The 17,451-nt window shown below is 36.6% G+C and overlaps 1 protein-coding gene across 1 annotated transcript in view; it reads left to right on the plus strand.

Moving 5' to 3' along the window:
• The window catches only part of HSD17B4 (hydroxysteroid 17-beta dehydrogenase 4), a 74,782-nt gene that overhangs the window by 33,387 nt on the left and 23,944 nt on the right, over window positions 1-17,451 (plus strand). Inside the window, exons 13-17 of the mRNA XM_006176022.3 lie at window positions 1,171-1,407; window positions 3,893-3,944; window positions 7,059-7,130; window positions 9,054-9,157; window positions 12,335-12,400. Of these exons, the coding sequence (XP_006176084.2) occupies window positions 1,171-1,407; window positions 3,893-3,944; window positions 7,059-7,130; window positions 9,054-9,157; window positions 12,335-12,400 (531 nt within the window). The remainder of the gene's footprint in view (window positions 1-1,170; window positions 1,408-3,892; window positions 3,945-7,058; window positions 7,131-9,053; window positions 9,158-12,334; window positions 12,401-17,451) is intronic.

Consider the following 17,451-nt stretch of genomic DNA (forward strand, 5'->3'; position numbering starts at 1 on the left):
ACAAGTGTTTTTTTGTTTTGGAGCATTTTTGATAATCCTACTTCAGTTACTTTCTAACTTTTTCAAAAAGAATATTTAGTTTCTCTTTTAAGTTATATCTTTTTAAGGAAAAACGTTGATAGATTGTATTTTGGAAATATTTCAACATGGTTGCAGGTAAAACTTCTTTTTTTTATAAGGAGCATAGAAAGTCTAATAGGACTGTGGTTAAAAAGATCATGTGAAGTTTGCTGATTTGCTATCTCTGACACTTTTTTCTTAAAAAAATTGTAGTGAATAAATAATAAGAAATAAATCATTTGACACATTTGATTGTGGTATTTTGCGACTCAGGGCAGACATAGTGATAAAATTAACAATCTAATTTTAACCCAGAGAATATGATCAGTTTATAAATATGATTTCAGTTTAGAGTAGTGTTTGGCAAGCTTCTTTGGTAAAGGGCCAGATAGTAAATATTTTCTGGTTTATGGACCACATACTGTTTCTGTCACATGTTCTTCCTGTTTTTCTTTTTTTAAATGACTCTTTAAAAATGTAAGAACCATTCTTAACTCACTTGTTTGCTGACTCCTGCTTTAGAATGAAAGTGATACAAAATTGGACATCATTGTTTTATAACCTAATATATGCTCCACAAATTAGCTAGGCATATCACTGCTAAATAGGAAAATACAATATGTAGTTAGATAAATGACATTCCTGGATAGGAACTTAAGGTAAAACCTCATTTTAACTAAAACCATTATGAATCAGTAATTTACAAGTATTAAGCAAGATTTTGCTCATCACTTATAGTGAATTCATTTATAATAGATCCTATAGAGCAATTCAGTATCCTTATTTATAATTTATTTTTTGTATTTTTTAGTAGCCAATACTTGCTGAATTAATAGGGTTTTCCATCATCAGGGACAGGAAAATTGAAAATGAGACATACTGTCTGTTAGTAAGAAGCCAGCAATAAAAAAGTACTTATCTGTACATGAAGCCTTTCCCACACTATTTATTAAAAAAAAGAAACAATTATGATACTCTTGTCACATTTACTAAAATGGCATTCTGTTCAAACAACTAGATATGTGAGCAGTTAATGATTTTGAGAAGTTCTTATTTAAAGATTTGACAAAATTATCAGTGGAAGAACAATTTGCTTCTATTGTTCTGTAGGCTGGAGCTGTTGGCCACAAACTTCCTCCATTTTCTTCTTCTTATACGGAACTGGACACTATTATGTATGCCCTTGGAGTGGGGGCATCGATGAAGGAACCAAAAGATTTGAAATTTATTTATGAAGGAAGTTCTGATTTCTCCTGCTTGCCTACCTTGGGAGTTATTATGGCTCAGAAATCTATAATGGGTGGAAGATTAGCAGAGATTCCTGGGCTTTCAATCAACTTAGCAAAGGTATGTTTATTAAGAAACCTTTATTTTGCTTTTCTTCTGTTTCTTTAAATATGTTTGGCAAATGTCACATCCTTTGTGTGTGTGTGTGTGTGTATTAATAAAATAGTTTATAGTGGTTGATTCAAGAATAAAGATTTAGCGTATCTTTTGATTTTTCTTTTTAAGAAAAAAAGAGAAGAGAGTTAGTTGAAAAGGCAAGCAAAAGGAAGACAATGAAAATTATGTGCAGTCCCACAACCCTGGCATAATATTATTAATTCTCTCTCTGCCATTACTTGATGTTTGACCGAGGGTAGATAACTTCTATGAGCTTCAGTTGCGTTATCTATAAAATAGGTATGATATTCCTTACCAGATGATAGTGATGAAGGAGCAAGAGGGAAGAGTATTGAGGCTGAGAGAGCAACTGTAGGCACATCCCGATGCAGGTGCATTCTTAGCTTGTTTTTGGAATAGCAAGGGGGCCAGTATAGCTGTAGAATGAGCAAGGGGGCAGTGGTAGAAGAGGGCCTTGCAGTCATTGTAAGACTGTCAACTTATACTCTGATTAACCTAGGAGGCCATTTGTAGTCCTTGAACTGAGGAGTGATGTCATCTGGCTGTGTTCACTCATGGGCTCCTTTTTGCTACTTTGTGGAGAACAGAGTATATGAGAACCAAGCATGGAAGCAGGGAAACCAGTTTGAAGTCTAATGTAGTCATTCAAGTAAAAGTCTGCTTTTGTGGAAAGAAAGAAGAGTAAAGGATGAAGGTTATTGTATAATTATATACAATGTATTTAATATGTTTAGTAGTTACATGTGACATATTACTGTGTATAATAACATAGATATATACAGTTACTTTGAGGTGGGGATGATCAGAAGTTGGCTTTGGACAGATTTGAGATGCCTTTTCCATATTCAATTGGAGATACAAAGTAGGCAGTTGAGTATATGAGTTTAGAATTTAGGGGAGAGGCCCCAGTGGGATTCTTAGCATTTAAGTGAGATTTAAAGACAGGAGACTAGATGAAATCACCTAATGTGTGAATATGAGTAGAGAAAAGCTTGAGTTTAGGGATCTTGTAGTGGTTAGAGTTTGAGGAGATGAAGTGGAATTAGCAAAATGGACTTGGAAGGGATGGCTGGTGAGGTGTTAGGAATATCAGGAGAATGTGGTGTTTGAGAAGCGAAGTGAATAAATTGTTCCAAGAAGGAAGCAGTGAACAATTGTGAGAAAGCTTTTCAAGTGAGGTATGTTTTATTTCTTAAAGTGAGTTCAGGTCATGAGCCCAGTGATGATTGTTTGACTGAGAACCCATTTTCTGGAGGATCGATTAGCTTATTGCTGCTCTGATTCTATGAGTACTTACCTTATTAGAGTATTTGATGAAATTGGAAGGGAGGAAGAAACATGCCAGGCCGTTTGTTGTTTAGTCATTCTCCCATGGTATTTGCTGCAGCCAGTTCTTCTGTTTGGATAATGGCAGTACAATTAAAGGAAAATTTCAGAATTCTTCCTCAGAGTTGGAAGGAGTTGGAAATGTGTGGCTAGGAATGATAGCCATCTTGGGATTTGAATCCCAGACTTCCCAGCCTTGGGTTTCCAGACTGTCTGATGGTGAGGCAGTCCACCACGTGCCCTCCCATCACTGCCCCTCCCCACCTTTCTTTCTTCCTCTGGATTCTGAGGAAGACTGGGAATTAAGCTGTCTGATAGCAGTGGAGTGTGGTCATTTGGATAGGTGGGTCAGGCTTTGTTTTTACTATCCTATTGTTTTCCTCCATGTATTTTCATACTCTTCCTTTGATACATTGAGGTTAAGTGGCTATGGGTAGGTCCTTAGTGTTTACTCTTTGTAGGTAATTTATAAGATACTAAGGAATTGTTCACATTGATAGTGCTTTTACTTTGAACATGGTTGTAAGATTTATCTCTGTGCTTTGGTTGAGTCGTTTATATTTGGCAACCTTGGAGAAGAGTTGCAGGGGTACTGGGATCAAGAAGTTTTGAGAGCTGAGAAAGACGCACAGAAGTCTTCTTTAATGAAAGCAATCATAAAGTATTACTGGAAATCCTTAAAAAAAATTCCTATGACCTGAAGTTACTTTACTACTAGTACTGGCCAATTTGTCCATTTTTAGTCAACAGATCTTTACTGGATACCCAGTATGTTCCAGGCACAGTGATAAGCACTGGGAATGCACCTGGTTTAGTGCCTGCATTGGCAACTAACCCACAGGTAATAGTTAAGGATTTATGAATGTCCAGAAAATACAAATATGCTTTCTTTGCTCCAGAGAGCTGACAGTCTCTAATTTGGGGGACTGATTATTTCTCAATCATATAATTTAAGAAGTAGGAACCAAACTGAGACATAGTTTCAGGGAAGTTATCATGTGAACGTGTGGACAGTGAACTGTCACTTGTAATTAGCAATATCCACAGCAGAACCTGTGGAAAAAGGAAGTCGGCTAGTAAAATTTTGTTTACCCTGCCATAGGTTCTTCATGGGGAGCAGTACTTGGAGTTGTATAAACCACTTCCCAGAGCAGGTGAGTTCTTGATCATACCATAATTTTATTTTGTGATTAACCTTCCAAACTGTGTCAATGGATTAAACTGGCATAGAGTGACCTAAATAAACCGTATTTTAAGTTATTTATGTACATGTCAGCCATTAGAGTAGATTGATTAACTAGTACCTGTTTTGGTTGCATTAAACTTTGTCCTACTTGAATAGTCTTATTTAATAAATTACTTCAACATACTACTTCACATCTGGTCATCAACTGAAAGGAGCATTGTGTGTGTCCTAAACTTAGTAATTGTGTATCATTAGTTATGATTCCTATGGATATGGTTCTTCATTCTTTTCCCAGTTTTTATGTTGGTACTGATTTTCATAAGGCAAACAATATTAAAAGATACAGACTATCTTATAATTAACTTTTTCCTTTTTTCTTTTAGGATAAGTGAAACCAAGTCTGTCTTAATAATCATTTTATTTTTCTCAGTAATATCTTACTTATTCAGTAAAGCTTCTCTTTATTTTTTTACTTTCATTTGATATATTTGTTTTGTGTTACTACTCTGATGTCAGAATATTGTCTGATTATATACTGGCCATATAAGGTGGTAAAGTACAAGAAGTCTTTATCATTTCATATTATATAATGTGTAGGTCAGCAGGTAGCTTTGTAGGTAGAATTGTACTTTACTTTTTTCCTAAATTTTTTTATTTTACTAGAAAAATTAGGAGATTCTTATTGCTTAAGGCTGAATAGTTCCACTTCACTGTTAGTTTTACTTGTTTTTGGTTGTTTTTGTCATTCTTCCCTGTTTTTTTCTTCTTTTAGTTTCTTCCCTGTAACCACATGATTTTCTGCACATTGGGGCAGTCATAGGAAACCAGTCAGCCACCCACGTGGTTTCAGCCTGCCCTCTCCTCCAGTCTCAGGAGCAAGCAGGTGTTCCTGCTCCTCACAAATGGAATCCAAGCTTCCCACAACCCTCCTGTTAGTCCCACTGGCCCTCCAACCAGCCAAGGGGGTTTGCCTGCCTTTTGTTGGACACCAAGGCGGGGACACCCTGTATGGCTTGAACTGCTCACTCCCCAGGAGGGTCTCCGTCCATGTAGTCTCCCTTTTCTTCTGAGTCTCCTCCCAGGGGCATAGGTCCTGACCTGATTGCTTCTCTTCCCTTCCTACCTGATTCTGTGTGGCTCTTTCTTACAGCCTTGGTTGTATAGGAGCCTTTCTGCCAGTCTCCAGTTAGTTTTCAGTGAGAATTGTCCCATATGTAGATGTATTTTTTTTTAATTGAAGTGTAGTCAGTTTACAATGTTGTGTTAATTGTAGATGTATTCTTGATGTGTTTATAGGGGGAGGTGAGTTCTGTGTCCTACTCTGCCATCTTGATTCAAGTCTTCAGTGTCAGTGTTACAGCATGAGTTTTCACAAATCTCTTTTTATCTGATGCAGTGTGTGGTCAGGTGAAGAAGTCTGACTCTTAAAGGCAATAGATAAACACTGAGGACTGTAAGAGGGAGAGAATTAGATGATCACATATGGATTTTAGAAAATATCAAGTCTGGCTCATCTTTGTGATGTTTGGATTATAAGGGAGTGAGATAGAGGGAAAGAGATTTTGTAAGAGACAGTTGTAATGATCTAGGTTAGAGACCATGGTTGGCTGAATAGGACTGTGACCATGAGGATGGATGTAAGTGGAGAAATTGTAGAGGTATGTAGGCAGGGGGCCTGATGTTTGATTGGATGTAGAGCTGATCATATGGGGAGATCATCACCAATTTGTCAGTTATTATTGATTGCTTGCTAAATTCTAGGCTTTCTGCTAGGGCTGTGAATAAATGAAGAACAGAAATACATCTGGACTCTGCCCTCATGGAGCCTATAATCAAGTCGGTGGGGAGGGCAGCTAGTAATAAAAAAAAACCACACAAATTAATATTCAATTGCAAGTGTATGATTAGCACTACAGATGAAACATATACCATGGGAACTTAAAAGTAGAAGGATTTGACATAATCAGGTTGGTCATCAGGTTGACTCTGGGGAAAAATAACTTCAGACATAATATGGAGCATGTTTTAAAGTTGATCAGAGTGGATGTGCAGGTACTAATTAGTAGTCTTGTGGTAGTTCAAATAAAATGATGGTAGTGTTGACTAAGGTGGTGGTAGAGAGATGGAGAGAAGTGGAAGAATGAGAGAGATTTAGGAGATGGAAGTGACAGGTCTAGATATCCTTAGTGTCTCTTTTACCACCTTTCACACCCAGGCAGGTACCGTGTTCTTTGATTCTCTCTCTTCAACACATTTAGAATCCTTCTGTTTCTGTCCACCTCACTTCCACTTCCTTGTTGAGGCTGCCATCATCTCTCACTTTCTAAGTGTTCTCTCTGCCTCCATTCTTGCCCCCATAAGGGCTGTTCATCTCACTGCAGCCAGAATATTATTTCCAAAATGCACTTCCCTATTAAAAACCCAAGATAGCTATTCCTAAACTTCAGGATGAAGTCAGAAGCTTTCAGTATGGTTTAGCTTCTCCCAGTCTCTGCATACTCAAGTCTTGTCATATACTTAGACTGTGTTGTGAGTCAGGGGCCATGCTGAAGTTTCTGGCTTAGCAGCTGGGTGGATAATACCATTCATTAATATAGGGAAAAAAAGAGAAAAGCAGCTTAGAGAAAAAGATGATAAGTTCACTCCCAAATAGTGATAGTCCATCAAGACGTCATTAGGTAAATGATGGAAAGAAGAGTCCATAAAAGAACAGAGTGGTTAGAAGAAAATACTGTCTCATTGAAGCCAGTGGAGTAGAGATTTCAGAAGGAATGGGATAAATGGTTGTATGCTTAACAAATGTTTAAAGAATGGTAAAACAATTTAAAACAATTGTTTAAAATTGTTAAAAATAATTTATCAGAATTATTGATATTTCAAATTTAGTGGCTCAAGTATTCTGATGGATTTGAATGCTGAATATTCAATGTTATATTGAAAATTATTTCAAACCATGATTTTTTAGTTTTGCTGAACTTAGTGGAAATTATGTTAAATTCTCTCATGTCTTCATATAACTTGTGGCCTTTAAAACAGTCTATTAATTAATTAATTAGTTAATTTTTTTTACTTTATATTTTAGGAGAATTAAAATGTGAAGCAGTTGTTGCTGATGTCCTGGATAAAGGATCCGGTTTAGTACTTCTTATGGATGGTAACTCATTTCCAGTTCTTCTAATAATATTGTTGGATCAATAAGCTTTGTATATATAACATTTTATCATAGAAGTTGATTAGTAAGTTCATATTTACCTTCCAGTTTGTGAGAAAGCAAGATAAGCATTCTAAGAATTTACAAGCTCTTTTAGAAAATAAGGGAGGAGGAGGCAGAGTAGATTAGGGGGAGGCTCAGGAGACTGGGACATTTCAGGGGATTTGTGGCAACATAACCCAAGTGCAGAGGTGAGAAATGTGGCTGGTATATGAAACAGAGAGAATTATGCTTGCTGGAGTACGTTTTTGGCAGGAATGAACACATAGACAGCCCTCAGTTGATAATTAGGCTGTGTTGTAGATACTCTTTTCCATGTTTGCCCTTTGAATTTTGGGACATATTTGAGCCTTGAACCATTCTTCTCCGTGGCAGTTAGGTTCTTATCCGTGGCAGTTAGGTTCTTATTCTTGCACATTCAAACTTTTGAACTCATAATGTGGTTGAAAGACCATAGCCACATTTTATTTACAGTGGAAAAAAGATTCCAGTAGTTTAATAAATGTTGTAATACTAGTGATTAAACATAAAGATACATTTGCTTAAATTTCATTTATTTGAAAGTTTAAGAGCAAAAGAACTATTTCAAACATTTTGGAAATAGCAGGGGAAAGTTTAATATTGTCTGGCATTTGGAATATAGGCTTTATCATTTTTGTTCTACATATATAGGAGGTTATACTGAATGTGTTGTTTTGGAATTTGCCTTATTTTTACTTAATATATTATAAAAGCATTTTTAATGCTTTTAAATATTTTTCTACCATGTTTTTGTTAGCTCATAGTATTTCATCAGTTGTCTGTTCTCTTTTTCCTCTTCTTCCTTCTCACTCTTCTTTAGATTTTTGTATTTTATTGTCATTCGAGATGTTGACTAACATTTGGCTGCAATTCTCCCAGTCTTCTTTCAGTCTTCTTACCATTCTACCAAATGTAACCTACCACAGAAAAGTTCTGCAGTAACCTTAGCTTCAGTTTCTACTATTTTCTCTTGATATACTCATTTAGCTGTAGCCTGGTAATGGGGAATTGTGTTAAAATTTGTAGGTAAAATAGAGATGAGATTAGATATCTATTTTTCTGTGTAATAAAGAAAAAAAAATCTTATTTTTAATACAGATTGCCATGACTTTCCTTATTTTGTATTATAATTAGATTTTTCCTTAGTATGCAATTCAAAATCATATTTCTAGCTTTAAAGAGCTGGAGATTCAGGTGATAAACTCCCACTAGGAAATGAATCAGTGGGAAGAAGGACAGCTGTCTTTCATTCATTGCTTGTTTACTTATTCACTAATGTGCTCACTCATGTTGTTGTACTTTGATTCATTAATTAATTTAATACATATCTATTAGGTGCCTTTTCTGTCCCAGGTACTATTCTAATTGCTGGGAATATGATGTTGAGCGAAAGAGCCATGATCCTGCCCTCTTGTAGGTTATACCTTCATTCTCACCTATTTCCCCTTTTACGTTCCAGGCTCTTTTGAGGGCTCTGGCAGGATGCTTGAAAATTTGGGAATGTGATTATCTGCACTTTGTAGTGGAATTGTTTGAAATTTTCCAGATGGAGGGAATTGAAACATGAAAGACAGTTGGGGAGGAGTAAGAAGAGGTAGGGGGAACTGCTATTTGATAGTCAAGAAAGGATTTGTCAAGATCCTCGTCTCTCCGCCTTCCAGAGACTGGTAGTGAATGAATTAAAATGAATGCTTTGTTACCCATACTTGGGCATCCTTAAATTACAAAACATTTAGTCATTGGATTTTGTTTTTGAAACATTTAAAGGAATTGTTGATCATCTATTGGTTAACCAGTTATGTCTTTTGTTGATAACTTTTATTTTTCCTTTCATTTGCTTATCAGTCTATTCTTATTCTGGGGAGGAACTTATATGTTATAATCAGTTCTCTATCTTCGTTGTTGGCTCTGGAGGCTTTGGTGGAAAACGAACATCAGACAAAGCTAAGGTAGGCTGTAACTTTATAAGCAAAATATATGTGTTATTAAGGATCCATATCTGTATTTTGAACTTACCATATGTGTAATTTTAGAGAAGAGCCTCAGTAATCCGTACTTCTTTGAATCAGACTATGTTCCTTGGATTTGAAGTGCTGTTTATATTTGCATATTTTAATATAGAACATGTGTTATGTATAGAAAAGTCTGGTTGAGGTAGTAACAACGTACCTGAGATAATTATGGGAATATCTTTATTTTCTTATACAAAACTTTGCACCCCCAAAACTCTTTAGAAAAACCTAACACATACAAATGATCCTTGTATAAATTAGAATCTTCATTCATTAAATGACTTAAGCATTTCTCTTGAATAAAAACAATTCTAGTTACTCTTTAGTTCTCATATTCTCCTCAAAAACAATTTTTCCTAAAAATATTTTGTAGCTTGGATTATACACCAGTTTAACCTGACCTTTACCTCTAATTTATTTGAGGTAATAAGATTATATGCTAATAAATATTCTGTGGAGTAAATAAAGTATTACTTAAAGCAATATTGAGCAACTACTTCTGGAATGATACTGCAAGCAGTTTTTTGGACCCCCTCTGTAGTGAAGCAATCATAACTGGTAAAAATTATTTAAGAAAAAAGTTTAAGTTTCTGGGGATTGTTCTAAGGGCATATAGCAAATGAAGAAATATTTATTCAGGGAAATCTGTACCTTCATAAGAACAGTGAGAATCTGTGGCATTTGAGCCACACCTCTGTCCTCCATCCCTCTTCCCCGAGCTCAGTGTGACAGAAGCTCGACTCTGGCAAATACAGCCAAGAACACAGGACCCCTCCGCCCTCAGCTCCCAGAATAGGGCCACACTGTCTTCCTAGGAAGAGCAGGCCACTACTTTTTCTTGTTCCCACACCAGCTCATGTTTCAGAAACTCTCTTCTGGGTAAAATTGGCTAAGAGTTATGGGGCTTTCTTCCTTCCCCCGGCCCCTACTTGTAGGGTGGAAACTCCCCCACTGTGGCAGGCTGAGAAGAGTGGGACCCCTGATCACTCTTGCCCCAGCCTACTCATAGGGTGGGGATTCTCTGCTGCTAGAGGCAGGCTGAGAAGACCGGAAGCTACTACACCTGCCCAATACCCTTCTTGGAAAGTCAAGATGTCATTTGGAGAGAAGTGGGCCACTGTCCTTGCCCTTATCTCTGGTGCAGTGGTGCAGAGGTTTTGCCCAGGCTGTCTGTAATAATAGAGAGCTCTGAAGCTCTTCTCGAGGAAACTCACTTTTTCTGGGACAGAGTATTTGGAAGTTCAAAAAGTAAAGGTGCTTTCAAAAACAAGGTTACTTTAGTGGTAACCAGGAGGAGGCTGGTAGCTCTGTGAGAGCAGGAAGTTAACTAGTCCAACTAGAAATTTACTAGAGAGAACCATGGAAAGAGACAGCTAAGAAGAGTGTCATGGGATCATAACAAACCTCAAAGACTGGTAACAAAGACGACCCCTGCAAAGAAGCTTGACTTTAATTAGATCAGGGCCTTGTTAGAAATACTAGAGCATCTGGCAATTAGTGGAGCCTTACATCTGGGAATGATACCAAAAGAGGGAGACAGTTTAACACAGAGATCAGGGAGAGACAGTCACAGAGAGCCCTGCTGATACCTCTGTCATCCCAGGGTGACGATGCTTGCCCGAGGCTGCCCGCTCTGAGGAGCAACATGGGAGTCTGCACACTGTGGGGGAACTAGACTTTAACTGAAGTAGTCTTGCCAGGCCACTAAACAAATAAACAAGTCCACCAGTAACAACAAGCCCTGGAAGGAAAGAGGTATCGGTATCCAAAGTTGCTACAATACATTATCTAAAATATCCAATTATCAACAAAAAAATTACAAGACATGAAAGAAACAGGAGAGTGTGACCCATAGATAGGGGAAAAAAAAAAAAACAACTAAAACCCTAAATGAAAGAGGCAACAGAAGCTGCCTTTGAGAGGACTGAATGTAGATGAAGACTTCAAATCATTTATTATAAATGTATTCAAAGAACTGAAGGGAACCATGCTTAAAGAAGTAAAGTATATAAAGTAGTGAAGCTTGATGACAGTGACTCATCAAGTAGGGAAAATCAATGAGTAGAAGTTATAAAAAAGAACCAAATAGAAGTTCTGGAGCTGGAAGTACAATAGCTGAAATGAAGAATTTACCAGAGGGCCTCAGCAGGAGTTTTGACGTGGCAGAATCAAAAATCAGAAAGCTTGAAGATTGATCCATCTATCTGTCAGTCCCCATCTAGAGAACCGAGAAAAAAGAAGAAAACAAGAAGAGTGGAAAGGCTCAGAGAAACATGGGATACCATTAAGTACACCAGCTTTTATGTACTTGGGAGTACCAGAAAGAGAGGAGAGAGAGAAGCAGAAAAAAGAACTGAAAGAATAATGACTTTGATGAAAAACGTTACATGTTCAAGAAGCTCAACCATTTCCAAATAGGATATTAATGCAACCACCCCCTTAATAAAGTGCACTTAAAGATGAAGTCAATTTTGAGGTGTATTGTTGGTCTGTTTCTTACAGTTTTTGTCATCTTTTGCACCGGAAAGAGTCTTTATCTTTTTCTCCTTTGTGGCCTAGAGAGTGTATCTGGTTATGTAACTCGTTTCATTAAACAGGGTTGTTTCAGGGAAATCATAATGTAGATGAAGCTGGCAGTTACGAAATTTTAAGTGTCATTGTATCCTGAACATTAAAAATTTAAAAAGTCTTCTTAATCCAACTTGCAGATTTTATTACAGCTGGCCCTCCATACCCGTGGTTTCTGTATCCACAGGTTTCGCATCTGCAGATTGAACCAACCATAGGTCAAAAAGATTTGGAAAAAAAAATTCCACAAAATTCCACAACTATTTACACAGCATTTATATCGTATTAGGTATTATAAGTAATCTAGAGATGATTCAGAGTGTATGGAAGGATGTGCATAGATTTATATGCAAATACTGCTCCATTTTATATGAGGAACTTGAGCATCTGCAGATTTTGGTATCCATGAGGGGGGGTCCTGGAACCAATCACCCTTGGAAACGGAAGGACAACTGTATATTAAGACATGATTGCTTATCACATACCAGTTTGTTTAAAGAAAAGTTATTTTGTTAGTATTTAACCTAGAATGTTTTTTGATTTCAGGCAACTGTAGCCATACCTAATAGACCTCCTGATGCTGTACTTACAGATACCACCTCACTTAATCAGGTGAGATTGTATTTTTGAAAAGTAGTAAAGCCATCTGACTGATAACACTTTATAAATTTATAACTCATACCCTGTAATTTTGTGAGTACAAAGGTAGTGGCTGTGCCCTTCAACATATTAAAAATAATGATGTATTTCTGTAGTTGGAATTTATTCTTTCTACATTTTTACATATCAGTTTTTTTCTCCACTAGGTATCAGAAGAAAATATAAAATGGCTTTTCATTAGTAGATTGAAAAAGCCTCATGCTTTGTTGGCAATGGAGTGCTTGCCAAAAGAGACTGCCTAGCTTAGTAGTGAAGAATTTCATGAAAGCCTTAGAGAGCAGGTTAAAATGAATTAAAAGGCAAATTTTACTTATCCTTCCCTCTATTGGAAAAGAAAGCTGAGCTACATTGCTTAGAGACATTATTTTATGCCAACTTTAGTGGACAGGCACAATAAAGCATCTTAGAAGGGGTAGGCGATTTCATCTCTTCTGTTTGGTGTAAATAATACGTCTTTCGATGGAGGAGGTAACATGTCCTATCAGTTAACAAATTCTGTGAGCATGCAAGGATTTATTTAAGAAACAAAAGGTAACCACAAAGATGAGAAAAGCTGCTTTGTTTTTGAGATACCTAGAGATTCTCCTCGAAGGTGGCCAGAATGCTAACCATGCAGATACAGAATACGTAAGGCTCTGAAGTTATGCTGTAAGTGAGCCAGTAATGACAGCAGATGAATAAAGTTCACTTATTTTTGGATGCTAATTTTGATATGCTTGATATGAGAACTTCTTCAGATTTATGTTTGCTGGCAAATAGAATTATAATCTCATGAGCCAGAAATAATTAAGTTTGAAATGTATTAATTATATTTTTTTCTATACTGTATCATTGGGTGATGGAAAGAACAATACTTTTTTCCTCAGATTAGTTTTTGCCCTTAAATGTTTTTCCCATCCCTATTTCTTATCAATTTCTTAAGAAGGCACCCATATTTATATTTAATTAAAGCTTCATAGTGAAATTAATTTTTTTAGGGCACTAAAGAACAGAAAGGGCTTCATGGTTTCATGGTTCAGAAGACCCAACAATGCTCCCTTACTGTTCTTGGGTTACTGGAATAATAAAATATATCTGCTTTAGATAAGAAGAGTTGAATAGTTTCCATGACTTGAATTTCTATATATAGTAAGCAGGGAAATTTTCTTTTTTTAATTCTTTTTCAAATGAATAGAACTTTTTGTTGGCTTTTAGCAGACTTACTATTTTGTTTGTGACAAAGAACAGTTTTTAAGTTAACAAATGTTTTTTGTATAAAAAATGGGCTCCTATCATTGACAGAGGTTCCTGACCATTTGTGTCATATGGTCATTCAAGAATATGATAAAAAAAACAATGTGCTATTTCTTTAAAATATTTTGCATAAAACTTTGTATCAATTTCAGGGGATTTGTGGGGTGTTTTAAACTGAATCTGTACTATAGTAAATACAAAATCAAGTAGAAGTGTGTGCTATTGACAAAGAGGTGAAAGGAAAGTTTGATACAAGATGTAGATGTCTGGGTAACTAGGGCACCTGTTCCAGGCAACAAACAATTAAATACAGGGCTTAGAATTATAGAGTAAGTGCTCTAAACGTACAGAGAGGAGATACTCATTAGGGAATGAGATACAGAAGGGTTTGGTGGGGGAGATGGGACTTCTGAACTAAAACAGTGTGTAGATTTTTTTTCTTTTTTCTTTTTTTCTTTTGCTGAAAATATAAGGCTTACAGTATAACCCAGAAGGGGCTAAGAACTTAGTAATGATAGCAGAAAAGAGCATGATGTGTGTACAAGGAGTAAGATCTAGAGTATTCACATTGGAGAGTGGTGGGAGATGATTGTGGATGAACAGATCTTTAAGGAGAAGTGGAAATAAGGAAAAAAATTATGCTATGTAGTTAAATTAAATAAGTAACTTTTCGGTCAGTATGGAAATTGGCAACCTTATTTTTACCTCTACCAGTATCACTTCTGGGATATTTTGTTTATCATGTCTTTAGGAGAATTTCTTCATCTTCAAACTGATAGGATATTACAAATACACGTTATAGTTTTCCTAATTAATAAATAGAAAATTCATCCCCAGCAAACTAGAAAGACCAAAGAATAAATAGATATCAGATGTGAGTCTTTTTATTTGTGGAGAATGAGAACAAGTATCTTTAGTTTCCCTGATATGTATCTTATACTTTTTACTCTAACAATTAGGATTTTAGCTATTGTATTTTAAAATAAAGTCAATGTAAGTAGTACCTTTTAAATTTTGTTTTGAAACAGTGATTCATTATTTTTCATGACTCTGGGTTGACTGGGTGGTCGTTTTGGTACACATGGTGTTGGCTGTCTCTCATGCAGCTGTTCTCAGATGGTGACTGGGCAGGACAGAGAAGTCCAAGATGGCTCTTTCACAGGTCTAGATCTCAGTGTGGCTGTTGGCTGATGTACCTCTAAACTCCACATGACCTCTCTCTTAATGTGGTTTCTCATCTTCCAGGGCCTTTCCATATGGCCCGCAAGGGGACTTCTGTTTAAATTTCTAGAGCTGTTTTCTGTGTAACTTCCTCCTTTTCAGTATATATACATTCCAGCTGCCCAGTCTCCCAGAACTCTGATCTTTCTCTGTTTAACTCATTGAGACTGTTTTGCTGTGTTTGTGTTTTCCTTCTTGCACTGCAGTCTGGGAAGTACCATCAAACAGAGAACTGTGGCGATTGTAGAGTGCGTCTTGTTTGTTTCTCTTCTATCAAGAATCGTAATTCTGGGCTGCCTACTGTCCCATGTCCAAGAATAGTATCTCCCTCCACCACTTACATTTTTTTTTCCTAGTTGTTTACAGTGGAAGAGTAAGGCCATTCCAGGTACTCCATCTAGGCCAGAAGTGAAAGTCTTCTACCTTTTTATATGCCCTTAGTGCCTCATTTTCTCATTTATTACTATTTGGTTTTTCAGTTGTTTTTATCGCTATGCTTTGTTTTCTACTTGTTGCCAGTATAACAATTGACAAACCTGTTTTATTTTTTTGTTTCTCTTTCCCTTATTGTTCTCTTTTTTGGGATGCATTACTTTTACTTTTTCAGAACATTTAACACTTATATGTTATTCTTCCCCTCTTCCCCGTGTTTGTTTTAGTCTTCGATTTGCAATTGAATATATCAATCCTTTTGCCAAAAGTTCCCTCATCACCTCCTGGTAGAATAAAACTCCTCTTATGGTAGACTTCCCAAGGACTCATGTGTATAGTGTTCCTTGTTCCTGTGTATTTAAAACTGTTTTCTATACCCTGGATATGTTACAGAAACCTGAATCCCATCGAGAGACCAAGCGACACTCAGAGTTGGAGAACTCAGGTTTATTACGCTGGTGGGCCTAGAGGAGTTAGCACTCCAAGCTGTGGGCCGAGAGGAGTTAGCACTCCAAGCTCTTGACCCCGTCTGTAGGTTTACACAGGCTTTTATAGGCTTTTAGGTTTCGATTAAGTTTGTGTCATATGCAAATGAGGTGTTAGAAATGGACCAGTCAGGAGTGAGCTTTTGGAAACCAATGGATTTTTTTAGGGGTAAGTTTTGTTTTCCTGGAAGCAAGCCCTTTACAGAAGCTCAAAAGCAGGAAGGCAGTGGCCCTGCCTGGGAGGTCTTGCTGGTCCCTTTGTAGGTTTTGCCCCTTCAGATATATACAGGACAACTGGCTGAATATGAAAGCTTGAGTTTCTAAAATGGTGTTCCATTATTGCCTGGCTTTGTTGCTTTTGAAAAGTCTAATGTTGTCTAATTATCTTCTTCTAAGTTACTTGATCTTTACCCTTGAAGCCTTTAGGATTTTTCCCTTTGTCTCTAAAATCTAATAGTTTTACTAGGATATGTCTGTGTTGCTCATTCCATGTCAATTTTCCCACATAGCTGGTGGGCCTTTTTAATATGTATGTTCAGATCTTCTTTTATTTTCAAGTTTCCTAGGATTACATTTTTTACTCACTCATTTTGTTTTTGTTTCTTCAGTTATTCTAGGTTATATATACATTGGATCTTTTCCTATCTTTCTTTCAACCATTTTCTCTGTGTCCTTTTTTAGTTCTTTATTGATGTCATTTCCATTCTCTTCATTCTTTTCTTCTGTTTCTTCTATCCCCCTTATTAAATTTTTATTTGAATATGTTCTCCTTTGGGAACCTTATAATTTAGTCTTCAATTTCTGATAGGATTTTGATTTTTTTCTCCATTTTGTTCCTGAGTTTAGTCTTCTCTTACTTCAAGTCTTCATTTTTGTTCTTCATTTATATTCTTCATTTTTAATTTCAGATTCAAGGTGTTTGTTTTATACCCCCAAATGCTTGAGTGTTGTGTTACAGTTTTCTTCTGTTTGGTAGTTGTTTTCTTCGGGGGAATTTCATTTGTTATAATGTTTTGGTTCTCATTTCTTTTTCAGTCTTATAGTAGCTCTGTACAGATAAGGATTACTTACCTCTGTGCATTTGGTGGGTAAAGGTAGTTTGGTATGGTTTGCAAGATTCCCTCTTCAAAGAATTAAAGCCTGCTGTCTTCTGTCAGTGCAGCAAAGTGCATTTTCTTTAATGGGTAACTTTTTGGAGTGGGCATTGTGGGAGGTATTACTATTATTATCATTATTAGTAGTAGCAGTAGTACTTCTACTACTACTGTTACTTAGTTCTCTTTATCCTGCCGGATCATAAATTTCCCTTCTTTCTTCTTTTTTCTTCACTATTCAGTCTTCAAAGGGGATGTCTTCGTTTTATCCTCTTCTCCCTCAGAAGTGTTGCCTTTCTAGGACAGCTGTTGGAGGCTCCTGTGCTTTAATTCTTTTCTCTGTGGTCAGTACTCCAGTCTTTCAGGATTCTTCTCAGTATTTCTGTCTTCACTGTAGACTTTCTGTTTCTGGAAGTGATTTTTCTTTTTCATCCTCTTCTCTCTTCCATGTGCTTCTTCTCTACCGCTCCCCCTACCCCAATAGCTTTGAGAGGGTGCTCCAAAGGCAGTGCTGCTGGACATAAGTGTTTATTTTTCT

The sequence above is a fragment of the Camelus ferus genome, chromosome 3, assembly GCF_009834535.1.
Source record: "Camelus ferus isolate YT-003-E chromosome 3, BCGSAC_Cfer_1.0, whole genome shotgun sequence".
Classification (NCBI taxonomy): Eukaryota; Metazoa; Chordata; class Mammalia; order Artiodactyla; family Camelidae; genus Camelus; species Camelus ferus.